General features: G+C 46.4%; 1 protein-coding gene across 3 annotated transcripts in view; it reads left to right on the top strand.

The window, feature by feature from the left end:
- Positions 1-26,096, top strand: part of klhl32 (kelch-like family member 32) — a 53,408-nt gene extending 27,312 nt beyond the window's left edge. For 2 of the 3 annotated variants that reach the window (XM_065011133.1, XM_029629463.2), the window contains exons 4-11: positions 17,481-17,588; positions 19,106-19,204; positions 20,475-20,690; positions 22,339-23,065; positions 23,165-23,223; positions 23,998-24,190; positions 24,479-24,573; positions 24,843-26,096. In XM_065011133.1, coding sequence (XP_064867205.1) covers positions 17,481-17,588; positions 19,106-19,204; positions 20,475-20,690; positions 22,339-23,065; positions 23,165-23,223; positions 23,998-24,190; positions 24,479-24,573; positions 24,843-25,004 — 1,659 coding nt within the window. In that variant the 3' untranslated portion in view covers positions 25,005-26,096. Of the gene's footprint in view, positions 1-17,480; positions 17,589-19,105; positions 19,205-20,474; positions 20,691-22,338; positions 23,066-23,164; positions 23,224-23,381; positions 23,978-23,997; positions 24,191-24,478; positions 24,574-24,842 lie in introns of those variants that run through there. The other variant, XM_029629480.2, reaches the window with a different exon arrangement.
- Positions 26,097-26,412: the final 316 nt, after the last annotated feature.

Raw genomic sequence — 26,412 nt, 5'->3', positions numbered from 1 at the left:
GTTAGGTGACGAGGCATCAGGATATATGATAAACAGAGTAGCAGCGGCGTATTTGATGATTGTTTGTGTGTGTAATGTGCACGTGTGTATGTGTGTGTGTGAGCAAATGAAGCGTGTGTGTGTGTGTGTGTGTGTGTGTGTGTGTGTGTGTGTGTGTGTGTGTGCATAGAGTCAGTGCAAAACTAAAAAATAAAATAAAAGGGTCAATGCAGAAAGTCCGTGTAGCCATTTTGTTAGCTATTTAGCAGTCTTATGGCTTGGAGATAGAAGCTGGTCAGGAGCCTGTTGAGGTCAGACTTGTTGCTCCGGTACCGAATGCCGTGCTGAAGCAGAGTGAACAGTCTATGGCTTGGGTATCTGGAGTCTCTATCACACACCGCCTGATATAGAGGTCCTGAATCTCAGGGAGCTCGGCCCCTGAGTGATGTACTGGGTGTTCTGCACCACCCTATATAGCACCATGCGATCGAGGGTGGTGCAGTTGCCATAACAAGCAGTGATGCAGCCAGTCAAGATGCTCTCAGTTTGGCAGCTGTATAACTCTTTAAGGATTTGAGGGCCCACACCAAACCTTTTCAACCTCCTGAGGGGGAGGTGGCACAGTTGTTCCATCTTCTTGACTGTGTGCGTGGACCATTTTAGACACAGAGGAACTTGAAGCTCTCGACCTGCTCCACTAGTGCCCTGTTGATGTGGATAGGAGCGTACTCGCCCCCTGTTTTCTGTAGTCCACGATCAACTCCTTGGTCTTACTGGCATTGACGGAGAGGTTGTTCTGGCACCACACTGCCAGCTCACTGACCTCCTCCCTGTTGGCCTTCCCATTTTCGCCGGTGATCAGGCCTAACCCCGTCATGTCGTCAACCAACTTGATGATGGTGTTGGAGTTGTGCATGACCACGCAGTTGTGGGTGAACATGGCGTACAGGAGGGGAGTAAGCACACACCCCCTCCTCTACTCCGTGTTCGTGTGGGTCAGCATGGCGGAGGTGATGTTGCCTACCCTCACCACCTGGGGTCTGCCTGTCAGAAAGTCCAAGATCCAGTTGCAGAGGGAGGTGTTCAGTCCTAGGGTCCCATGCTTGGTGATGAGCTTGAAGGAGACTATGGTGTTGAATGCTGTAGTCAATGAACAGCATTCTCACGTATTCCTCTTATCTAGGTGGATGAGGGCAGTGTGGAGTGCAGTTGAGATTGTTGGGGCTTTATGCAAATTGGAGTGGGTCAGGGGTGTCTGGGATGATGGAGTTGATGCGTGCCATAACCAGCCTTTAAAAGTACTTCAATCAAATTGTATTGGTCACATACAAGTCTTTAGCAGATGTTATTGCAGGTGGGGATTGTGATACAGGGTGGTCGTCTTTGTGGCAGGTAGCCTTAGAGTTCTTAAGAACAGGAATATTGGCGGTCAGCTTGAGATGTGGGGGTTACAGACTGGGACAAGGAGAGGTTGAACATGACCGTAAATATGCCTGCCAGCTGTTCTGTGCATGCTCTGAAAACACGTCCGGCAATACTGTCCGGCCTGCGATCTCGGTGATCGAGATCACCTAGTCCTCTGGGTGGGCGGGGGCCCTCATGCACGGCTTGGTGTTTTGGTCGAAGTATGTATAAAATGCATTGTGTTCGTCTGGTAAAGAGGCATCGTTGGGCAGATCACTGCTGGTTCTTCCTTTGTAATCCGTAATGGACTGTACAGTCATGGCCAAAAGTTTTGAGAATGACACAAATATTAATTTTCACAAAGTCTGCTGCCTCAGTTTGGATGATGGGAATTTGCATATACTCCAGAATGTTATGAAGAGTGATCAGATGAATTGCAATTAATGCAAAGTCCCTCTTTGCCATGCAAATGAACTGTATCCCCCCAAAAACATTTCCACTGCATTTCAACCCTGCCACAAAAGGACCAGCTGACATCATGTCAGTGATTCTCTCGTTAACACAGGTGTGAGTGTTGACGAGGGCAAAGCTGGAGATCACCCTGTCATGCTGATTGAGTTCGAATAACAGACTGGAAGCTTCAAAAGGAGGGTGGTGCTTGGAATCATTGTTCTTCCTCTGTCAAACATGATTACCTGCAAGGAAACACGTGCCGTCATCATTGCTTTGCACAAAAAGGGCTTCACAGGCAAGGATATTGCTGCCAGTGAGATTGCACCTAAATCAACCATTTAACGGATCATCAAGAACTTCAAGGAGAGCGGTTCAATTGTTGTGAAGAAGGCATCAGGGCGCCCAAGAAAGTCCAGCAAGTGCTAGGACTGTCTCCTAAAGTTGATTCAGCTGCAGGATCGGGGCACCACCAGTACAGAGCTTGCTCAGGAATGGCAGCAGGCAGGTGTGAGTGCATCTGCACGCACAGTGAGGCAAAGACTTTTGGAGGATGGCCTGGTGTCAAGAAGGGCAGGAAAGAAGCCACTTCTCTATAGGAAAAACATCAGGGATAGACTGATATTCTGCAAAAGGTACAGGGATTGGACTGCTGAGGACTGGGGTAAAGTCATTTTCTCTGATGAATCCCCTTTCCGATTGTTTGGGGCATCCGGAAAAAAGCTTGTCCGGAGAAGACAAGGTGAGCGCTAGCATCAGTCATGCCAACAGTAAAGCATCCTGAGACCATTCATGTGTGGGGTTGCTTCTCAGCAAAGGGAGTGGGCTCACTCACAATTTTGCCTAAGAACACAGCCATGAATACAGAATGGTACCAACACATTCTCTGAGAGCAACTTCTCCCAACCATCCAGGAACAGTTTGGTGACAAACAATGCCTTTTCCAGCATGCTGGAGCACCTTGCCATGACTAAGTGGCTCGGGGAACAAAACATCGATATTATGGGCCCATGGCCAGGAAACTCTCCAGACCTTAATCCCATTGAGAACTTGTGATCAAGAGGTGGGTGGACAAACAAAAACCCACATATTCTGACAAACTCCAAGCAGTGATTATGCAAGAATGGACTGCCATCAGTCAGGATGTGGCCCAGAAGTTAATTGACAGCATGCCAGGGCGGATTGCAGAGGTCTTGAATATGAAGGGTCAACACTGCAAATATTGCCTCTATGCATCAACTTCATGTAATTGTCAATAAAAGCCTTTGACACTTATAAAATGCTTGTAATTATACTTCAGTATTCCATAGTAACATCTGACAAAAATATCTAAAGACACTGAAGCCGCAAACTTTGTGGAAATTAATATTTGTGTCATTCTCAAAACTTTTGGCCACGACTGTAGCCCCTGCCACATGCGGTGCGTGTTGGAACCTGTCTAATAGGATTCCACCTTGTTTTTATTTTGTCCTGTTGCTTGTTTGATGGTTCTGCGGAGGTCGTAGCAGGATTTCTTGTCCTCAGCCATAGTCTCTGGGTTGGCTGCAACCTTGGTGTTAATCTAGGGCTTTTGCTTGGGGATCTAGGGCTTTTGATTGGGGAAGCAGCGACCCTTCACTGCGGGGACAACATTGGTGATGCATTTCCTAATGAAGCCGGTGGCGGAGGTGGTTAGTTGTCGATGCTATCTGCAGAGTCCGGGTACAGTCAGCGCTAACAAAGCAGTCCTGAAGCATAGCCTTTGATTGATAGGACCATTTATCTACGGAGCACGTCACGGGTATTTCCTGTTTGAGCTTCTGCTTGTAGGCAGTAGTATAGAGTCATGATCTGATTGCCAAACGGTGGATGAGGGAGGGCCTTGTATGCTTGCTTGTGAGTAGAGCAACCGTGATCTAGGACTTTATCAGCCCGAGTGGCAAAGGAGACGTGTTGATGTAAGTTGGGTATTTATTACCTGTCTTAATGACGCAGAATTAAAATCACCGGCAACCAAAAAAGCAGCTTCCAGGTTCATGGTTTTCTGCTTGTTTATAGTCTTGTCCAGTTTACATGGCAGCTTGTTGTTTTTCTTTTCCTGAGGTGGAATATATGCAGCAGTCATGATAACAGCTGACAACTCTCTCAGGTGATAGAATACCTGATTGTTAAAAGTCTTCTAAGACAGGTGAACAACGCGTCAAGGCTTCCACTGGGCTAGAGTCAGCACACCATTTGCTGTTGATGAAGAGTCATACCCTCCCCCTCTAGGATTTCCCTATATGCAATGTCCTGTCCGCTTGGTGAATGGAGAATCCATTGAGTTGGATAGCCATGGGGGGTATCTTAACCAAAAGCCATGTTTCAGAAAAGCAGAGAATATTGCAGTTCGAGGGTCCTGTTGATATCAAATTCACAATTGGAGGTCATCCATCTTATTATCAAGTGTCTGGCCAATAAAATGGAGGGAAGAGGTGGCCAGTTATCCCTGCGCCTAAATCTTGGCAGGACTCCTTCTCTCCTGCAATCTGTTTAGTCTTGGGTAGCCCGAAAATTGTGTCGGAATTACACTAACAGCCCAGGGCAGATGAGTTGAAGTTGAAGCCAGAATTGAGGTTAGTAAATGCCGATCTGATGTTCAAAAGTTATTGTCGATCATAAGAACTGATAGCAGATACATTTCATCCAAAAAAGTCAAGATAAACGCCAAAAGAAGCAAAGTTGGGTCAGAACTCGAAAGACAGTATGACGCTATCTTCTGTGCCAGTATGTAATGTCAGTGTAATGTGCACATCTGGCTTCGGAGGACATGGAACATATACAGTACAGTCCGCATGCACAGTATATCTACACAGTATATCTACACAGGATATCTGCACATACACTATATATACAAAGTATGTGGACACCCCTTCAAATGAGTGAATTTGGCTATTTCAGCCACAACCGTTGCTGACAGGTCTATAAAATCGAGCACACAGCCATGCAATCTCCATAGATAGACATTGGCAGTAGAATAGCCTTACTGAAGAGCTCAGTGACTTTCAACGTGGCACCGTCATAGGATGCCACCTTTCCATCAAGGCAGTTAGTCAAATGTCTACCCTGCTTGAGCTGTCCCGGTCAACTGTAAGTGCTGTTATTGTGAAGTGGAAAAACGTCTAGGCGCAACAGCGGCTCAGCCGCAAAATGGTAGGCCACACAAGCTCACAGAACGGGACAGCCGAGTGCTGACCGCCAACTTTTGGTCATGTAGTGTATATTAGTCAATCAAGCAAACCAGCTTCATGAGATAGTCACCTGGAATGCATTTCAATTAAAAGGTGTGCCTTGTTAAAAAATAATATTTGTGGAATTTCTTTCCTTCTTAATGCATTTGAGACAATCAGTTGTGTTGTAGATAGCCCTAAATGGTAAAAGAATAGCTCAAATAAGCAAAGAGAAATGACCGTCCATCATTACTTTAAGACATTTTTGGAAAATTCCAAAAACTATTAATGTTTCTTTAAGTGCAGTTGCAAAAACCATGAAGTGCTATGATGAAACAGTCTCTCATGAGGACCGCCACAGGAAAGGAAGACCCAGAGTTACCTCTGCTGCAGAGGATAAATTAATTAGAGTTACCTGCACCTCAGATTGCAGCCCAAATAAATTATTCACTGAGTTCATGTAACAGACACATCTCAACATCAACTGTTCAGAGGAGACTGCGTGAATCAGGCCTTAATAGTCCAAATGCTGCAAAGAAACCATTGAGAAAGGGCACCAATAAGAAGAATAGACTTGCTTGGGCCAAGAAACACGAGCAATGGACATTAGACCAGTGGCTTTTTTGAAGAATATAAAATATATTTTGATTTGTTTTAACACTTTTTTGGTTACTACATGATTCCATACGTGATATTTCATAGTTTTGATGTCTTCGCTATTGTTCTACAATGTAAAAGTCCAAACTTTTTGACTGGTACTGTATATTTTTTAAATGATCTGAGAAGAACAACAATGCATTGGCAGGGCAATTCAAGCAAAGCCAATATGCAGTGATAAGCTTTTGGGCCTATAGCCTACTGCGAAAACCTCGTTACGAGGGAACTGTGTTGAATAGATTCATGTTGAAAATCACATTTGCCGTTTCACATGTAAAAAAACAATAAAAAACAATAATAATAATCCCCATGTGAAAATCATAGGGCCCCATTTAGTTGTTTGGTCGATAGGCTGTTTGGTCGACCGAGATTTCTTTAGTCAAGACATCTGTCTGATTCGCGCATGTCTCAGTGGACTACTCCATTGCGGAGGCCACAGGGAAGGCACAGTCCATCACTTCTTAAACGTGTATGGTGATATTATAAATAATGGTGTAACACTAATAAACCGAATAATAATATTTTTTATAACATGAGCTTTCTGCCGCGTTGGATATGGTCGTTGTCCGTGGTTATGAAACATAGTCTTCAGTGCGCCGTAGAATTGGTGCCGATCCCTATGGTGCCATGTGCATAATAGCAAAATGAACCAGCATATTTGGATTGAGGACAATGGCAGAGGCATCAGCGTCAGAGACGAGGAAACAGCCCTTGCCTTAAACCCTATTCATATGGGATTAGTTTTACTGGGGGTGGTCGGGTAATGTAATTATGTACACAAGCACAACACACCACATCTGTCATTTTCTTTGGTCTACAATAACTGATTTGATCAATTGAACAAAGTTGCTCTGCATAGCCTATAAATGAAGGGCCCACATGTATCAACTTTCTCAATGAATGCTTTTGTTAATATATTTTTTGTGCGTATGAATTGAATAATGCATCAATAAAAAAGATCAAATCAAATTTTATTTGTCACATACACATGGTTAGCAGATGTTAGTGCGAGTGTAGCGAAATGCTTGTGCTTCTAGTTCCGACAATGCAGTAATAACCAACAAGTAATCTAACTAACAATTCCACAACTACTGTCTTATACACAGTGTAAGGGGATGAAGAATATGTACATAAGGATATATGAATGAGTGATGGTACAGGGCAGCATACAGTAGATGGTATCGAGTACAGTATATACATATGAGATGAGTATGTAGACAAAGTAAACAAAGTGGCATAGTTAAAGTGGCTAGTGATACATGTATTACATAAGGATGCAGTCGATGATATAGAGTACAGTATATACGTATGCATATGAGATGAATAATGTAGGGTAAGTAACATTATATAAGGTAGCATTGTTTAAAGTGGCTAGTGATATATTTACATCATTTCCCATCAATTCCCATTATTAAAGTGGCTGGAGTTGGGTCAGTGTCAATGTCAGTGTGTTGGCAGCAGCCACTCAATGTTAGTGGTGGCTGTTTAACAGTCTGATGGCCTTGAGATGGAAGCTGTTTTTCAGTCTCTCGGTCCCAGCTTTGATGCACCTGTACTGACCTCGCCTTCTGGATGATAGCGGGGTGAACAGGCAGTGGCTCGGGTGGTTGATGTCCTTGATGATCTTTATGGCCTTCCTGTAACATCGTGTGGTGTAGGTGTCCTGGAGGGCAGGTAGTTTGCCCCCGGTGATGCGTTGTGCAGACCTCACTACCCTCTGGAGAGCCTTACGGTTGAGGGCGGAGCAGTTGCCGTACCAGGCGGTGATACAGCCCGCCAGGATGCTCTCGATTGTGCATCTGTAGAAGTTTGTGAGTGCTTTTGGTGACAAGCCGAATTTCTTCAGCCTCCTGAGGTTGAAGAAGCGCTGCTGCGCCTTCTTCACGACGCTGTCTGTGTGAGTGGACCAATTCAGTTTGTCTGTGATGTGTATGCCGAGGAACTTAACTTGCTACCCTCTCCACTACTGTTCCATCGATGTGGATAGGGGGGTGTTCCCTCTGCTGTTTCCTGAAGTCCACAATCATCTCCTTAGTTTTGTTGACGTTGAGTGTGAGGTTATTTTCCTGACCCCACACTCCGAGGGCCCTCACCTCCTCCCTGTAGGCCGTCTCGTCGTTGTTGGTAATCAAGCCTACCACTGTTGTGTCGTCTGCAAACTTGATGATTGAGTTGGAGGCGTGCGTGGACACGCAGTCGTGGGTGAACAGGGAGTACAGGAGAGGGCTCAGAACGCACCCTTGTGGGGCCCCCGTGTTGATGATCAGCGGGGAGGAGATGTTGTTGCCTACCCTCACCACCTGGGGGCGGCCCGTCAGGAAGTCCAGTACCCAGTTGCACAGGGCGGGGTCGAGACCCAGGGTCTCGAGCTTGATGACGAGCTTGGAGGGTACTATGGTGTTGAATGCCGAGCTGTAGTAGCATTCTCACATAGGTATTCCTCTTGTCCAGATGGGTTAGGGCAGTGTGCAGTGTGGTTGAGATTGCATCGTCTGTGGACCTATTTGGGCGGTAAGCAAATTGGAGTGGGTCTAGGGTGTCAGGTAGGGTGGAGGTGATATGGTCCTTGACTAGTCTCTCAAAGCACTTCATGATGACGGAAGTGAGTGCTACGGGGCGGTAGTCGTTTAGCTCAGTTACCTTAGCTTTCTTGGGAACAGGAACAATGGTGGCCCTCTTGAAGCATGTGGGAACAGCAGACTGGTATAGGGATTGATTGAATATGTCCATAAACACACCGGCCAGCTGGTCTGCGCATGCTCTGAGGGCGCGGCTGGGGATGCCGTCTGGGCCTGCAGCCTTGCGAGGGTTAACACGTTTAAATGTCTTACTCACCTCGGCTGCAGTGAAGGAGAGACCGCATGTTTTCGTTGCAGGCCGTGTCAGTGGCACTGTATTGTCCTCAAAGCGGGCAAAAATGTTATTTAGTCTGCCTGGGAGCAAGACATCCTGGTCCGTGACTGGGCTGGGTTTCTTCTTGTAGTCCGTGATTGACTGTAGACCTGCCACATGCCTCTTGTGTCTGAGCCATTGAATTGAGATTCTACTTTGTCTCTGTACTGACGCTTAGCTTGTTTGATAGCCTTGCGGAGGGAATAGCTGCACTGTTTGTTTTCGGTCATGTTACCAGACACATTGCCCTGATTAAAAGCAGTGGTTCGCGCTTTCAGTTTCACGCGAATGCTGCCATCAATCCACGGTTTCTGGTTAGGGAATGTTTTTATCGTTGCTATGGGAACGACATCTTCAACGCACGTTCTAATGAACTCGCACACCGAATCAGCGTATTCGTCAATATTGTTATCTGACGCAATACGAAACATGTCCCAGTCCACGTGATGGAAGCAGTCTTGGAGTGTGGAGTCAGCTTGGTCGGACCAGCGTTGGACAGACCTCAGCGTGGGAGCCTCTTGTTTAAGTTTCTGTCTGTAGGCAGGGATCAACAAAATGGAGTCGTGGTCAGCTTTTCCGAAAGGGGGGCGGGGCAGGGCCTTATATGTGTCGCGGAAGTTAGAGTAACAATGATCCAGGGTTTTACCACCCCTGGTTGCGCAATCGATATGCTGATAAAATTTAGGGAGTCTTGTTTTCAGATTAGCTTTGTTAAACTCCCCAGCTACAATGAATGCAGCCTCCGGATAAATGGTTTCCAGTTTGCAAAGAGTTAAATAAAGTTCGTTCAGAGCCATCGATGTGTCTGCTTGGGGGGGGATATATACGGCTGTGATTATAATCGAAGAGAATTCTCTTGGTAGATAATGCGGTCTACATTTGATTGTGAGGAATTCTAAATCAGGTGAACAGAAGGATTTGAGTTCCTGTATGTTTCCTTCATCACACCATGTCTCGTTAGTCATGAGGCATATGCCCTCGCCACTCTTCTTACCAGAAAGATGTTTGTTTCTGTCGGCGCGATGCGTGGAGAAACCCGTTGGCTGCACCGCCCCGGATAGCGTCTCTCCAGTGAGCCATGTTTCCGTGAAGCAGAGAACGTTAGTCTCTGATGTCCCTCTGGAATGCTACCCTTGCTCGGATTTCATCAACCTTGTTGTCAAGAGACTGGACATTGGCAAGAAGAATGCTAGGGAGTGGTGCACGATGTGCCCGTGTCCGGAGTCTGACCAGAAGACCGCTACGTTTCCCTCTTTTACGAAGTCGTTTTTTGGGGTCGCTGCCTGGAATCAATTCCGTTGGCCTGTTTGTAAGGCAGAACACAGGATCCGCGTCGCGGAAAACATATTCTTGGTCGTACTGATGGTGAGTTGACGCTGATCTTATATTCAGTAGTTCTTCTCGACTGTATGTAATGAAACCTAAGATGACCTGGGGTACTAATGTAAGAAATAACATGTAAAAAAAACAAAAAACTGCATAGTTTCCTAGGAACGCGAAGCGAGGCGGCCATCTCTGTCGGCGCCGGAACCAATAGCGCTATAGCGCCTGTAGCGCCTATTTAATATCCTAATGATTATGCTGTTAATAGATCGCAAATCAGCATACAACTGACTTAAACGTTTGGAAATGATGAAAATTCACTTTCGCATCCATAGCCTTAAAACTCATCTCAGTGCACTGTTTAGCTCACATCTGAAGGCTGGGGGCATTTAGGACGTCTACTGGGGATCGCTAAAATATTCAAATGATTATCACATTTCCTCAATTCAAATATTTAGGCGACACTATACCGAACATGGTTTGGTATGGTTTAGAAACTTGGGAACCAAGCTCGAGTTATCACTGTAGCTCTGTTATCGCCTGGACTTGTTGAAATATCTTAGCCTAGAAAAAAACCCTCCAGGGTATAATAATATGTAATGTCATTATCAATAGTAGGCTTTGTATAGCAGCCTTGTATAACCACCATCGAGCTGTAGGCCTAAGAGCACGTCCTGTTTAGACGAAATACCGTAACTTACTTATTACTCTTATATTTCAATATATAGGCTACTGTATTAATCAATCAGTCATTCGTTCATGGCATCACACAGCATAGGAGACATTCATGCTTTGAAATGCAATCGAGCATTTTAGTTTTGAAATTAATAACAAAGGGAGCTTTGGATAATTAGCCTAGACAATGAATACTTTGCAATTCACGAATGCATGCAACTGTTTTTAGTCTACTGTAATAAAGCCGCACATATGCCCAGGCCTTGAGCAGAGCAACAGGCCCAACCCCCACTAATACACCCGCCCAAGCCCCATCCTGCGACCTAAGAGATATATATATCAGATGCTCAGCATCACACCTACTGTAATGGTCCGAGCCTAAACCTCACGAAAACAACACTAGACACTGTGGAACACAAAGCTTTTACTATCTCATCCTGGAATATACAAGGTCTGAGGTCATCTGCTTTTGGCCTAAAGAGCAGGAACCCAGACTTCATCAAAGAAAATGGAAATACAGACATTGTCATCCTACAAGAAACATGGTATTTTACATCTGGCTAGAAATGAATAAGGAAATGATCTCAACAGAGAAAAATCTCCTTGTGTGCTACCTATATCTCCCCCAATAGAATCCCCATACTTTAACGACAACAGCTTCTCCATTGAAGAAGGAGGAGATAAACCATTTGCAGGCCCAGGTACTAGTCTGTGGCGACCTAAATACCAGAACTGGACAAGAGCCTGACACCCTCAACACACGGGGACAAACACCCCCTCACATGCCCCCCTAAACACAACGACAACAACAAAAACGTGTCACAACTCCTGCAGCTCTGTCAGACTCTGGGTATGTACATAGTCAAAGGTAGGCTTCGAAGGGACTCCTATGGTAGGTACACATATAGCTCATCTCTTGGCAGTAGTACTGTAGACTACTTTATCACTGACCTCAGCCCAGAGTCTCTGACTGAACGCTCTCAGGTCAGAGCAAAATCATACTCTACTTGAACAGAGCTTTGCTCAATCATGAGGCATCAAAGCCAAAGGAAATGAATAATATTAAGAAATGCTATAGATGGAAGGAAAGTTAGGCAACAACAAATTCAATCCCTTCTAGACAATTTCCTGGACAAAATGTTTACATTTACATTACATTTAAGTCATTTAGCAGACGCTCTTATCCAGAGCGACTTACAAATTGGTGCGTTCACCTTAAGACATCCAGTGGAACAGCCACTTTACAATAGTGCATCTAAATCTTTTAAGGGGGGTGAGAAGGATTACTTTATCCTATCCTAGGTATTCCTGAAAGAGGTGGGGTTTCAGGTGTCTCCGGAAGGTGGTGATTGACTCCACTGTCCTGGCGTCGTGAGGGAGTTTGTTCCACCATTGGGGGGCCAGAGCAGCGAACAGTTTTGACTGGGCTGCGCGGGAACTGTACTTCCTCAGTGGTAGGGAGGCGAGCAGGCCAGAGGTGGATGAACGCAGTGCCCTTGTTTGGGTGTAGGGCCTGATCAGAGCCTGGAGGTACTGAGGTGCCGTTCCCCTCACAGCTCCGTAGGCAAGCACCATGGTCTTGTAGCGGATGCGAGCTTCAACTGGAAGCCAGTGGAGAGAGCGGAGGAGCGGGGTGACGTGAGAGAACTTGGGAAGGTTGAACACCAGACGGGCTGCGGCGTTCTGGATGAGTTTTAGGGGTTTAATGGCACAGGCAGGGAGCCCAGCCAACAGCGAGTTGCAGTAATCCAGACGGGAGATGACAAGTGCCTGGATTAGGACCTGCGCTGCTTCCTGTGTGAGGCAGGGTCGTACTCTGCGGATGTTGTAGAGCATGAACCTACAAGAACGGGCCACCGCCTTGATGTTAGTTGAGAACGACAGGGTGTTGTCCAGGATCACGCCAAGGTTCTTAGCGCTCTGGGAGGAGGACACAATGGAGTTGTCAACCGTGATGGCGAGATCATGGAACGGGCAGTCCTTCCCCGGGAGGAAGAGCAGCTCCGTCTTGCCGAGGTTCAGCTTGAGGTGGTGATCCGTCATCCACACTGATATGTCTGCCAGACATGCAGAGATGCGATTCGCCACCTGGTCATCAGAAGGGGGAAAGGAGAAGATTAATTGTTTCACTGTATTAGTGAAGGTGTAGACTTGGCAGTAGAAAATCTAGACAGTATGTTTGAGCTCTCAGCTTCCCTATCAAATCTAAAAATGTCAAGCAGACATCCTAAGAAAATTAACAACAATGACAAATGGTTTGATGAAGAATGCAAAATCCTAAGAAAGAAATTGAGAAACCTAACCAACCAAAAACAGAGACCCAGAAAAACTGAGCCTAGGCCTTCACTATGGTGAATCACTAAAACAATACAGAAATATACTACGGAAAAAGAAGGAACAGCACGTCAGAAATCAGCTCAATGTAATTGAAGAATCCATATAATCTAACCACCTCTGGGGAAAACTCTAACAAAGAGTTATCTGTCTAAAACGGAGATGTATGGATAAACCACTTCTCCAATCTTTTTGGCTCTATAACAAAGAGCAAACATCAAACACATATACATGAACAAATACAAATCTTAGAATCAACTATTAAAGACTATCAGAACCAACTGGATTCTCCAATTACATGTTATGAACTACAGGACAAAATACCCTCCAACCCAAAAAGGCCTGTGGGGTGGATGGTATCCTGAATGAAATGATAAAACATAGAGACCACAAATTCCAATTGGCTATACTTAAACTCTCTAACATCAGCCTCAGCTCTGGCATATTTTGGAACCAAAGACTAATCATCCCAATCCACACAAGTGGAGACAAATTTGACCCCAATAACTTCTGTGGGATATGCGTCAACAGCAACCTTGGGAAAATCCATTGGATTATCATTAACAGCAGACGCGTACATTTCCTCAGCAAAAACAATGTAATGATCAAATGTCAAATTGGCTTTTTACCAAATTACCGTACAACAGACCACATAGTCACCCTGTTCAACCTAATTGACAAACTAACAAAGCAAAACAAAGCAAAGTCTTCTCATGCTTTGTTGATTTCAAAAAAGCTTTCAACTCAATTTTGCATGAGGGCCTGCTATACAAATTGATGGAAAGTGGTGTTGGGGGAAAAACATACGACATTATAAAATCCATGTACACAAACAACAAGTGTGAGGTTAAAATTGGCAAAAACCACACACATTTCTTTCCACAGAGCTGGGGGATGAGATAGGGATGCAGCTTAAGCCCCACCCTCTTCAACATATATATACCAACGAATTGGCGAGGGCACTAGAACAGTCTGCACCATCTGACCTCACTCTACTAGAATCTGAAGTCAAATGTCTACTGTTTGCTAATGATCTGGTGCTTCTGTCTCCAACCAAGGAGGGCCTACAGCAGCACCTAGATCTTCTGCACAGATTCTGTCAGACCTGGGCAATGACAGTAAATCTCAGTAAGACAAAAATAATGGCCTTCCAAAAAAGGTCCAGTTCCCAGAATCAGGAATACAAATTCCATCCAGACACCGTTGCCCTAGAGCACACAACAACAAAAAACATACCTCGGCCTAAACATCAGAGCCACAGGTAACTTCCACAAAGCTGTGAATGATCTGAGAGACAAGGCAAGAACGGCCTTCTATGCCATCAAACGGAACATAAAATTTGACATGCCAATTAGGCTAAAGATACTTGAATCAGTTATAGAACCCATTGCCCTGTACGGTTATGAGGTCTGGGGTCCGCTCACCAACCAAGAATTCACAAAATGGGACGAACACCACATTGACACTCTGCATGCAGAATTCTGCAAAAATATCCTCTGTATAACGTAAAACACCAAATAATGCATGCAGATCAGAATTAGGCCGATACCCGCTAATTATCAAAATCCAGAAAAGAGCTGTTCAATTCTACAACCACCTAAAAGGAAGCAATTTGCAAAACTTCCATAACAAAGCCAACACCTACAGAGAAATACACTTGGAGAAGAGCCCCCTAAGCAAACAACACAATTATACTCAACTAAATCATAAGAAAACGCATAGATTTTCACAAAATGAAATCAACTCAAATCAAACTTTGTCATGTGCCGAAAACAACAAGTGTAGAATGTACCTTGAAATGCTTACTTACAAGCCCTTAACTCTTCTTGAACTGCACTGTTGGTTAAGAAAATATTTACCAAGTAGACTAAAATAAAAAGTAACATAATAAAAATAACAATAACGAGGCTATATACAGGGGTCACCAGTACAGAGTCAGTGTTTGGGGGTACAGGTTAGTTGAAGTAATTTGTACATGTAGATGGGGGTGATGTGACTATGCATAGATAGCAGTGTACAAAAGGAGGGAGGGGGTCGATGTAAATTGTCCGGCGGCGATTTTATTAATTGTTCAGCAGTCTTATGGCTTGGGGGTAGAAGCTGTTGAGGAGACTTTTGGGCCTAGACTTGGCACTCCGGTACCGCTTGCTGTGCGGTAGCAGAGAAAACAGTCTATATACTGAAGTCTCTGACAATTTTATGGGCTTCCATCTGACACCGCCTATTATATAGGTCCTGGATGTGAGGAAGCTTGGCCCCAGTGATGTACTGGGCCATTCACACCACTCTCTGTAGCGCCTTAGTCAGATGCCGAGCAGTTGCCGTACCAGGCGGTGATGCAAACGGTCAGGATGCTCTCGATGGTGCAGCTGTAGAAACATTTGAGGATCTGGAAACCCATGCCAAGTCTTTTCTGTCCCCCGAGGGGGAAAAGGTTTGGCGTGCCCTCTTCACGACTGTCTTGCTATGTTTGGACCATGACAGTTTGTTGGTGATGGACACCAAGGAACTTGAAACTCTCGACCCTCTCCACTACAGCCCCGTCAATGTTAATAGGGGCCTGTTCGGCCCGCCTGTTCCTGTAGTCCACGATCAGCTCCTTTCTTTTGCTCACATTGAGGGAGAGGTTGTTGTCTTGGCACCACACTGCCAGTTCTCTGACCTCCTCCCTATGGGCCGTCTCATCGTTGTCGGTTATCAGCAAACTTAATGATGGTGTTGGAGTCGTGTTTGCCACTCAATCGTGGGTGAACAGGGAATACAGGAGGGTCTACTGAGGGGCCCCAGTGTTAAGGATCAGCTTGGCAGATGTGTTGTTGCCTACTCTTACCACCTGGGGGCGGCCCGTCAGGAAGTCCAGGATCCAGTTTGAGGGAGGTGTTTAGTCCCAGAGTCCTTAGCCTAGTGATGAGCTTCGTGGGCACTATGGTGTTGAACGCTAAGCTGTAGTCAATGAACAGCATTCTCACATAGGTGTTCCTTTTGTCCAGGTTAGAAAGGGAAGTGTAGAGTGCGATTGAGATTGCTTCATCTGTTGGGGCGGTATGCGAATTGGAGTGGGCCTAGGGTGTCCAGGAGGATGCTGTTGATGTGAGCCATGACCAGCCTTTCAAGCACTTCATAGCTACCGACGTGAGTGCCACGGGGCGGTAATCATTTAGGCAGGTTACCTTCGCTTGGGCACAGGGACTATGGTGGTCTGCTTGCAACATGTAGATATTACAGACTCGGTCAGAGAGAGGTTGAAAATGTCAGTGAAGACACTTGACAGTTGTTCCGCGCATGCTTTGACGACACGTCCTGGTAATCCGTCTGGCCCAGCGGCTTTTGTACATGACAAGTGGTTGTCCCAATCCCCTATAGAGTAGAGACTGCGTTAGCTATGGAAACACAATTTACCTAGAACAACACTAGTGCTTACACCCCAAAAATACCAGTCCTAATAAAAAAAGGGGCAGGAGTATCCTCTGCTCTGAGGTTGTAGTGGTGTGACTGTAGCCTGGTCCCATCATGTCAACTCCTTCGCATGACAAGGTGTGGCATGAAGGCGCAAACAAATTGGTACCCAGTCTAGTGTGATTTAGGAGTCCTTGATTATTTTAGTTGTGAATAAAAGACATGACCCTACCTAATCCATCACCCTGCCGCTTCCCCTGTTCCTCCATCCCTGATCAATGGCTCTGCCAACATCTCATACTGTGACACCAATCAATTGCTTTGATTGGGGAGCACCCGGCATCAGGCACAGCACAGCAGGCTCAGGGCCAGGCGACTGCTCTCTCTGGGGCTTCGATTTCACTTTGTCTTTGTTTGTGTGTGTGTGGGGGTTCATGCAGTGTTTCCCAGAAAAAGATCAGGACCAGGAAGTAACCAGTCTGTGTGTCGGATAGTGATAAATATAGCTTGTAAAATGGGTGTCAAAGAAACACATGATCTCTACGTAATCTCTATGTCCAATGAACTCTATGGATAGGCCAAGAGTGAGCTTTCAACTGGAGGGCAGTTGCTGTGTGAAATCACATGCTAGTTCTTGTGCTTTCAACCCCTTGGGGGGGTTGTCTCCTGTCTGTGTAACGGATGTGAAACGGCTAGCTTAGTTAGCGGTGGTGCGCGCTAAATAGCGCTTCAATCGGTGACGCCACTTGCTCTGAGACCTTGAAGTCGTAGTTCCCCTTGCTCTGCAAGGGCCGCGGCTTTTGTGGAGCGATGGGTAACGATGCTTCATGGGTGACTGTCGTTGATGTGTGCAGAGGGTCCCTGGTTCGCGCCCGGGTATGGGCGAGGGGATGGTCTAAAGTTATACTGTTACATCTGTCTGTCTGTTCGTTTCTGTGTGCTGATCAAGCAAAATAACTGTTCTCTCTATAAGACAATGGGCAATAAAGTATTTTTTATTTTTTTTGCGGAACAGATGGGGGTGGTTCAGCACCCCTACTTCCCGCAACTATGAGGCTGTTTTTGTAATTCAGTTGTGCTGTAGCCTATTCATAGCTCAGGTTTGCTGTGCCTATGTCTCAGAGGTGTGTGTGTGTGTCTCTCTCTGTCTGTCTGTCTCTGTCTGTCTATGTGTGTTCTCAGGCCATGTTCAGTCTGTGCATGGTGGAGAGTGAGGCAGATGAGGTGACTCTTCAGGGAGTGACCAGTGTGGGACTGAAACATGCACTAGACTTCGCCTACACAGGACAGGTGAGTCTACAGTAGCACCTTCATCTACAGCTAGCCACCCCACACATGTCCTCAAGTCACACACAGGCACTGAACTGTACACACAAACATATCTCACAACTATCCAGGCTTACACTAACTAAGAGTGACAGTTTCCAGCTTTTCGTTAGCTGATTAAAGCTATAGCCCAGCCATACTGGCGGATCGCGGTCCTGATAATTGACCCCTAGGGTGCCCCCATTTGATTTTGTTGAGTCACTTAGGTATCATATGGACGCGCATAAAACATGACAAAATGTATAGAATTGCAGGAAATTTGCTTTAAAATGCTGAAGTTTTCTCTCCGCCAAGGAAAGGGATGTGAACAGTTTGAGCATTTTGGGGTCATGCGAGTCGCGATGTGGGGGTTTGTTACTATGCCGATAAATGACAATATCCTCCCGGACCGTTGCCATCTAGTACATTTGTGTGACTGGACCTTCTTAAATAGTGGTTGAGTCCACCAGCTATAGCCTATACATGGATGTGATATCTAATCTAGCCTGATCCTACAGTATGCCAGTGACCCCCCCCCCCACTCTTTCTCCTTCCTCCCTCTCTCTCTTGCCTATTTCTCTCCCCCCCATCTCTCTCTCTCTCTCTCTCTCTCTCTCTCTCTGCGGTGAGGAGTCAGGAGATCTAAGCCCTGTGGCCCAGCAGTGAGAGGCTGGCTAGCTCGTAATTATTCCTAATTGCATTTCCACAGTGGAAATGAGCAGGGGGGAGTTGTGTTGATGTAGGTCAGCAGCCGGCTGCCGGTCCGTTTCTGTCTGCTGAGATGATGAGACGTGAGCAATATGCTTATTTCAGTAAACAACCACAGAGCTAGTTGCTGAAATCCACGGGCCACATGTCAGGGACCATGGGGTTAGCAGACATGCTGTTGCTATATAGTCTACACTGATGACACACGCATATTATAAATATTAGTCATACTTTTTATTTGATGTTGCTAAAATCATGTATTTTGCATGGCAATTACATTGAAATGTGGTATATATCACAGCTGTAAGAAGGATAACTGTGTGTGTGTGAATAACAATGTATAATACCACTCTAACTGCAATGTAATGACCCTTTTTAAATTCATGATTTATAGACATGGAATATAAAGTGGGACACACACATGTAGTCTATTGAAGAGCACACAGCGCAAAGAATGCCTCTCAAATGCTTTCAGTAGCACATGAGTGAAATCACATTAGTGTGAAATGCTATTGCACACATAAAAAACACGCCTGGCCCGAGACCACAGTCACACACCCACACACATGAATCAGCAGCATTATATAAAGTGACCACTGGTCCCTGAGGGCTTCTGTCATTTGGTTGCGTCCCAAATGGCACCCTATTCCATACATAGTGCACTACTTTTGACCAGAACCCTATGGGCACTATACAGGGAATATGGTGTCATTTGGGATGGAACCTGTCTGTCTGGGGAGGTGAGCAGTGTGTGAGGTGGACAGGACGTGGTCTCACTCAGGTCCTCTCCTCAGATAATGCTGGAGCCAGGGGTGATTCAGGATGTTCTGTCGGCAGGAAGTCACCTTCAGCTGCTGGAGCTGCTCAGTCTTTGCTCACACTACCTCGTCCAGGTGAGGAGTCAAGACAGACATGGACACACACACTCACATATATTACATACTCGCACATAGTCATATACAGTAGTACAGTCAAATAAGCACATACGTATCACACACCCACACCTACACTGGAATTTATTGTGTATATGGAGGGTCTACTCTCCACATGTCCAAGGTAATTCCTAACAACACAAGACCACACATTAAACCCACCCTGTCACTACCAGTAAGATACATTAGCATGGCAGTGGGCAAACCGTTACATCACCTTATGGTCAACAGTGCTCTCATACACCGTCTGCTGGTAGAGAGAGAAATGGACACTGTGTTGCACACCATTGATTTCACTGCACTGTCCCTATAGACATACTCCCTGCTCACTGTAAACGCTGTATTATACAATATTTTGTCTGTATGAAATTGGAGAGAGCCATGCAGTATATTGCACGTGGTCCTGCTTACTGCCAGCAGATGGCAGTCTTATTCCACTCTCGATCTCCATGTTCTGTTCTCTTGCCTCCTCTCCTGTTCTCTCTCTTACTCTCTTACTCTGTGTTCTGCTTGAATAACAATGTGGTCTCATCTCCAATAGATTCAGTGGTATATAAACTGCAGTTCAAAAACACCCCAAGGAAAGTGTGTGTGTGTGTGTGTGTGTGTGTGTGTGTGTGTGTGTGTGTGTGTGTGTGTGTGTGTGTGTGTGTGCGCGCATGTGAGGGATACTCAACTGTATGTCTGTGTGTGTTACTGTATGTATTAACTTAAACCCCCCCCAAAAAAAAAATATAAATAAATGAACAAAAAACCTGTACTTGTCTTTTCCTGCTACTTTATTGTGGGAAGATCACGGTCCCACGGCTGTGATATGTTGTTGTCTCACCTAGCTAACCTTACAAAATTGTAAGTCGCTCTGGATAAGAGTCTGCTAAATGACTAGCTGGGTTTCTCAACTCCACGACATGGAGATCTCGGAGTTGGGCTGCGACGACTGTCAGTTGATACGAGGAAACAGTCGGTGGTTGTATTTGAAAAAAAGTTTTATTGAAAAGTATGGATTTCAGCGAAGAAAGGCCCGCTTTTACACAGGACAAAGATATGTTTAAGAAAAGTGTCGACTGACAGTGACTCGATGTAGTCGGAGGTTCAGTCCGCCCGCAGTCGTCGCTGCTCAACTCCACTGAGGTGGTATATATCTTGGCGTTTTAGAAACTCTGCTACAAAATGACTCAAATGTAAATGTATTTACCTTGTGAGTCTGTACCTGCCGATGTGTCCACAACAGGAGCTGAACAGTGTTAACTACCTGGACCTGTACCGTGTGGCCGATCTGTTCCACCTCCCTGCTCTGGAGGAGGCTGTGGTCAGCTTCCTGGTAGAACACCTGTGTGAGCTGCAGCAGAGCCGCCAGGAGGAGGTGCTGCTGCTCCCCTACCGCCTCCTCAGGGAGGTGCTGAAGAGCGACCGCCTCACCTCCCTCAACGAGGAGGAGATCTGGCAGGTACACTGCACTGGCTCCTCACAGTCACACACGCGCACACAATGGAAGGAACACACATGTTCACACATGCACGCACACACACACACACACTATATATGCACACCATAAACCCACGCAGACTTTGATATACTACATCACACAGTGTGTCATAAAACGTCAACTGGGCAACATTCATTGCCTTCACCAAAATACACTCTTTATATTTATGTATAGGAGTGAATAGGAAAGGAAGGCGTGTGTGTGTATATATGGAGTGGGGGGGGGCTATGCGTTTCGACTGTTCATTTGCACCAATCAGGCCCCCCTCTCCACCTCTTCTCTCTCTCCCCCCTCTCTGATTAGGCCCACCGCGGCTTCATCAGCGCCCCAATCACCCAGCTGTCACTCCGGCCGCCCGTCTGATTGAAAACAATCAGGCCTCTGATGGCACAATTACCCTGACCCTTTAGCCGGGCGATGCTGCCATAATCAGACCCCGATTAGGCTGCTTTGGGCCTCCTTCACTCTGCCGAGGAAGGTTAATTTGGGCATCCGCCCGAAAAAACGCGAGGGCGCCAATACACAGCCGATATAGTTTGCCTGTCAATCATCGTCACACCGACTTCTCTCAGAGTCTCACGCTCTGGAAATCACATTTTCTTGGGTCTTTGTTTTTTTTCTCCCCCTTCTTTGCGCGTTTGTCTTTTCTCTGGTTGCTCTCTCCCTCTCTCTCTATCTGTCTCCCTCTTTGGGGAAGAGGGGAGGGAGGGGAAGTTGATTTATTCTCTGCCCGAGGAAGTTCTCTGATCCAGCGTGACCTTCACAGTCAGCCTACCGGAGCGCACACACACACCCCTCTGCCACTTCAGAGGTGGGAGGAGGAGGAGGGAGAGAGCGGGAAAGAGAGAGAAAGGAGGAGAGGGGTGTAGATAGCAAGACCGAGAATAGGACAAAGCAGAGAGTGGAAAGGTGGGGGGGAGTGTAAATACTGTTGTGTTAATACTGTTGTGTTGGCATAATTTTAGGATGAGAGAAAAGGGAGTGGCATTGACAGTAGTAGGACAATATATACAGTGCATGTGGGAATATGTCTGCTTCTATGTAAATGGTGTTCTGGTGTGCTGTTTGTACAGAATATGGTTTGAGCGCATCTACGAGCCAGTGTAATGTTTGAATAGGATTTCAGTGTGTATCCAGTGTGCCTGCGAGTCAGGAGGAGGTGCTGACAGTGAACCGCTCCAGCTCAGTAATCTTGCTGTGCTGTAATAAGTTCCCTGTCTCTGTACTGATTGTGTTGAAAGCCACTTTGTTTCCCTGATAATGGTATCAGTGATCTTCAGCCATCTCGCCCACATTCACACGCCACCGCCGCAGCTAAACAGCCTCCGATTGCTCTCAAGTTCAATTAAATCCCCCCTCTGCTTCTCTCCTCTCCCGGTCCTCAACAAAGGAATGTACCGGTGGATATTCATGATGTGTGTGCGTTTGTATAAGTGTGTGTGTGTACGCGCGTTTTGAATAAGTATGTGTGTATGCGTTTTGTATAAGTGTGTTTGTGTATACAGTAACACACTCGTCTTGATCTTGCAACACTGCTCTGTAGGCATTTAGAATACTAATAAGTATGAATCGCTTCCCTCTGTCTTCCTCTTCCCCCTCTCCTCTTTAGCTGGTGGTGTGCTGGTTAGAGCATGACTGTCGGTACCAGTACACCGAGGACCTGATACAGCACGTTCGTTACGGCCTTATGGACGTGGCCGCCCTGCACCACGTGGCACAGTGCCACCCGCTGGTCCAGTCCAGTGCCACCGCCGCCGCCCTAGTGGACGAGGCTCTAGAGTACCACCGTGCCACCTACGCCCAACCCCTCCGCCAGACCGCCCACACCAAGCCCCGCTTCCAGTCTCTCACCCTCTACATCGCTGGCGGGCGCAAGCGCGAGGTGAGCCGCGTACGGGAGCTGCGCTACTTCAACCCGGCCGCCCAGGAGACCGTGCGCGTGGCCGGGTGCTCCAACTGGAGCGAGCTGGCGCCCATGCCCGCCGGGCGCAGCCACCACTGCGTGGCCGTCATGGGTCACTTCCTGTTTGTGGCAGGCGGCGAGGTGGAGCATTCCACGGGGAGAACGTGTGCGGTGAGGACCGCTTGTCGTTACGACCCCCGGGGGAACCGCTGGACTGAGATAGCCTCCATGAAGGCGTGCAGGGAACACTTTGTCCTGGGGGCTCTGGGCCAGTACCTGTACGCGGTGGGGGGGAGGAACGAGCTGAGACAGGTGCTGCCCACCGTGGAACGCTACTGTCCGAAGAGGAACAAGTGGACCTTCGTCCAGTCCTTTGACCGCTCGCTGTCCTGCCACGCCGGCTGTGTGGCTGACAACCTGCTCTGGGTCTCAGGTACACACACACCCAGATGGAGAATAGAGCAGAACAGATTGAACACACACACACACACGCCCGCCCGCCACCTGTGTGTAATACTCTTCTCTGTTACAGGTGGAGTCACAAACACAGCTCAGTACCAGAATAGACTGATGGTATACGACCCAGAACAGGTAATTGAAGAACAGATAGTACAGAGAAATAAGCCAAAAGCGAGACAAATGCCATCAAAACATTTAAAAGTGTGGTTTCAGAACAGTTTGTGTGATAGCTGAGTAATGCGCTTGTTTACGGCAACTTTGAGGATGTGTGTTTGCTTGCGCCGAGACAGTGGGCCCGCGCGCAAGGGGGAGTGCAAGAGGTAGAGAAGGAGAGCAAGAGGGAGAGCAAGAGCGAGGAAGGAAGGAAGGGAGAACAACAGAGAGCGAGCAGGAGGCCGAGAAAGTCTCATTTGTATTCACCGTGGAGCTACATTCACCTGCCAGGAACACCAACCCCCCCCCACCCAACACTACCCTCAACAGATGGCCACCCGTCAGCTCCTACCAGACATACGCAATCGCACACATACACACACACACAATCGCTCAAGTACACACACAAACATGGTCACGTACGCTCACCCCCCCACCACCCCACCCCACACACACACACACACATACAAAACAACCAGACACACTTAGTCAAATGTGCACAGTCGGATACATCCGTGTAAAATGGAGAGGGTGAAGTATATTATAAGGAAGGGGGGCGAAATCATGAGGAGAAATCATAGCCCTGGTGTCACATTATTTATCCAGCACTGAACATACACCAATTACCCAAGCAGGGATACGCTAAAATATTAATACATCTATTCAACATCTTCCCACCGTCCTTTTCCCTCCCCACCTTCTCTTTCTCTCACTCTCTGCCCCCCCCCCCCCCTTCCCCTCTCTCTCTGACAGAACCAGTGGCTGGCCCGCAGTCCCATGCTACAGAGGCGAGTGTACCATGTCATGGCCGTGGCGAGAAGGCAGCTGTATGTGCTGGGAGGAAATGACCTGGACTACAACAACGACCGCATCCTGGTCCGCCACATCGACTCCTACGACATAGACATGGACCAGTGGACCCGCTGCACCTTCAGCCTACTCACGGGTGGGTGGGCTGCGCATACACACGCTCATGCATACGCATGCACACGCAGGCAGGCAGGCAAACACACACGTACTAGATAAGATCACTGTCCTCCTTTTTTTCCCTTGTGACTCTCCACCCCTCCCGACTTGATTCCCCGTGAAGTTGTCAAATAAGTTCAAGGTGAAGTCGGAAGTTATTTTCTGAACTTTCCCAACGCACCCTGTGTCTCAGATGACATTGAGTCATCTGGCCTCTCTTTGGCACAGTGAATCATTGTTTTCGCTCTCTCCTCTCTATCCTCCGCAGGTCAGAATGAATCTGGAGTGGCAGTCCATGATGACCGAATCTATGTTGTCGGTGGATATTCTATCTGGACCAATGAGCCCCTAGCGTGTATTCAGGTGAGTGACCTTAACTCTGGATAAGAGCGTCTGCTAAATGACTTAAATGTAAATGTAAATGTAAACCGATTTAAGTAACCTGAAAAATTGTCTTGTTAAACTATGTTGTACATAAATCATTTATGCATCGTTTTTTTAAAGGTATTTTGAATGCTCTTATAATCCATGATGAGGAAAGAGGGTATTCATAGCAAATGTTATCTTACTAAAATCTCTTATTATTTCATGTATTTGACTTTTTTTTTTAAATTTAACTTCCTGTTGTCCAGGTGTTGGATGTGAGCACGGAGGGGAAGGAGGAAGTGTTCTATGGACCAACTCTACCGTTCGCCTCCAATGGAATAGCAACGTGTTTCCTTCCTGCCCCATACTTCACCTGCCCCAACCTCCAGACTCTACAAGTGCCCCATCACAGGATAGGGCCTGTCTAACACACTAATATAGACTACAGTAAATGTCTACATAGATACATCATGCAGCTCTTATGGACATACAACTATGTAACACAAAATAACTCATTTACAACAACACCACTCCCCCCCCCCTCTCTTCCTCTAAATGCATTCACACACTATTGCCACCCAGAAAAGATTACCCACGTCTTCCCCAGTTTCAGGATCCCAACCTAACCACTCCCAAGTGCAGGTGTCACTGCCCATCCTTGACACTACCCATAAACTGAACAAAAACGTGGCCCTGTATGAAAGGAGGGTCCTCGAGGACATTGAGGAGGTTCCCTATTCAGCTACCCTGTGATGATGGACTGATCTTCCATCAGCTGCAGGGTTTGGGTCAATTCCATTTCAATTCAGTCAATTCAGGAAGTAAAACAGAAATTCTGATGACAATTTTGCTCATTGAAAAGCATTGAGAATAATAGATATTCGATTGGAATAATATATCCCGAACTGCCATAGAATTGACCCCAAACCCTGCTCAGATGACTGGTTGAAATAAAGGGGCAGCACTAGTCAATGGTGCAGAACAGGAGATCGCAATGCTGGAGCACTCAAGGGGAGCAGAGCTCTCTACGGAGTGAAATGACTCCCTCTTTTACTAATGCCCTCTAGGGCTATTGGCACTCTAACTAGCTGTACTTACTTACTACTTACCATAACCCATCTACTCCATACAAAGCCAATGGACCCATCATTTCAACTGAAACCGGTTATGTGTGAACTGTGGACCCAATCTTACTCTTTTCTTGAGCGTGTGTTTTCTATTCAAGCTCAGGATTTAAGACTGTTTAAACAGTTCAATGAATGTCTGACCACTGTTATCATACAGTGCATATACTCAACATACTGTGTGTAGGAGAACCTAAGCTATGTGTTGCCGCTGTCTTATGCCATTTTCAAAACGTCTTGTTTTACTTTGAGCAAAAAAAGACATAAGTAATTCTGTAACTCCACCAGCCTCCAGCAGTGAGAGGAAGTGTGAGAAAAAAATGTATGTCTTGTTTTCAGAATAAAGAGGTACAGTACTGTATCAATAAAGCCCATAAATTGAATCGAGCAAGTTAATCCGCTGTATTTTCTTAGTATGAAATAGGGGAGTGTTTAAAAAAATAAATGTTTTGCTTTTGAGAGGGTTGTTTTTCTTTCTATTGGGCACAGGGGAGGGTAGTGTGCTTTTTCCCTGGTTTACATTCTCCCCTTTGCAGGATTTACTATATAATTTATTCTATCCTTAGGAAATTGTCTCATCTGCTTGCATGCACATCCCCTATTTCGAGGTGTTTTGGTACTTCCCTTGCTTTTCCACACACTAACTATTATTATAAACTGGGTGGTTCGAGCCCTGAATTCTGTTTGACTGACAGCCATGGTATATCAGACC

This window comes from Oncorhynchus nerka, linkage group LG3 (genome assembly GCF_034236695.1).
Source record: "Oncorhynchus nerka isolate Pitt River linkage group LG3, Oner_Uvic_2.0, whole genome shotgun sequence".
NCBI classification, from domain to species: domain Eukaryota; kingdom Metazoa; phylum Chordata; class Actinopteri; order Salmoniformes; family Salmonidae; genus Oncorhynchus; species Oncorhynchus nerka.
Note: the sequence above shows the minus strand (reverse complement) of the source record. Positions and strands in the feature narration are given on the sequence as shown.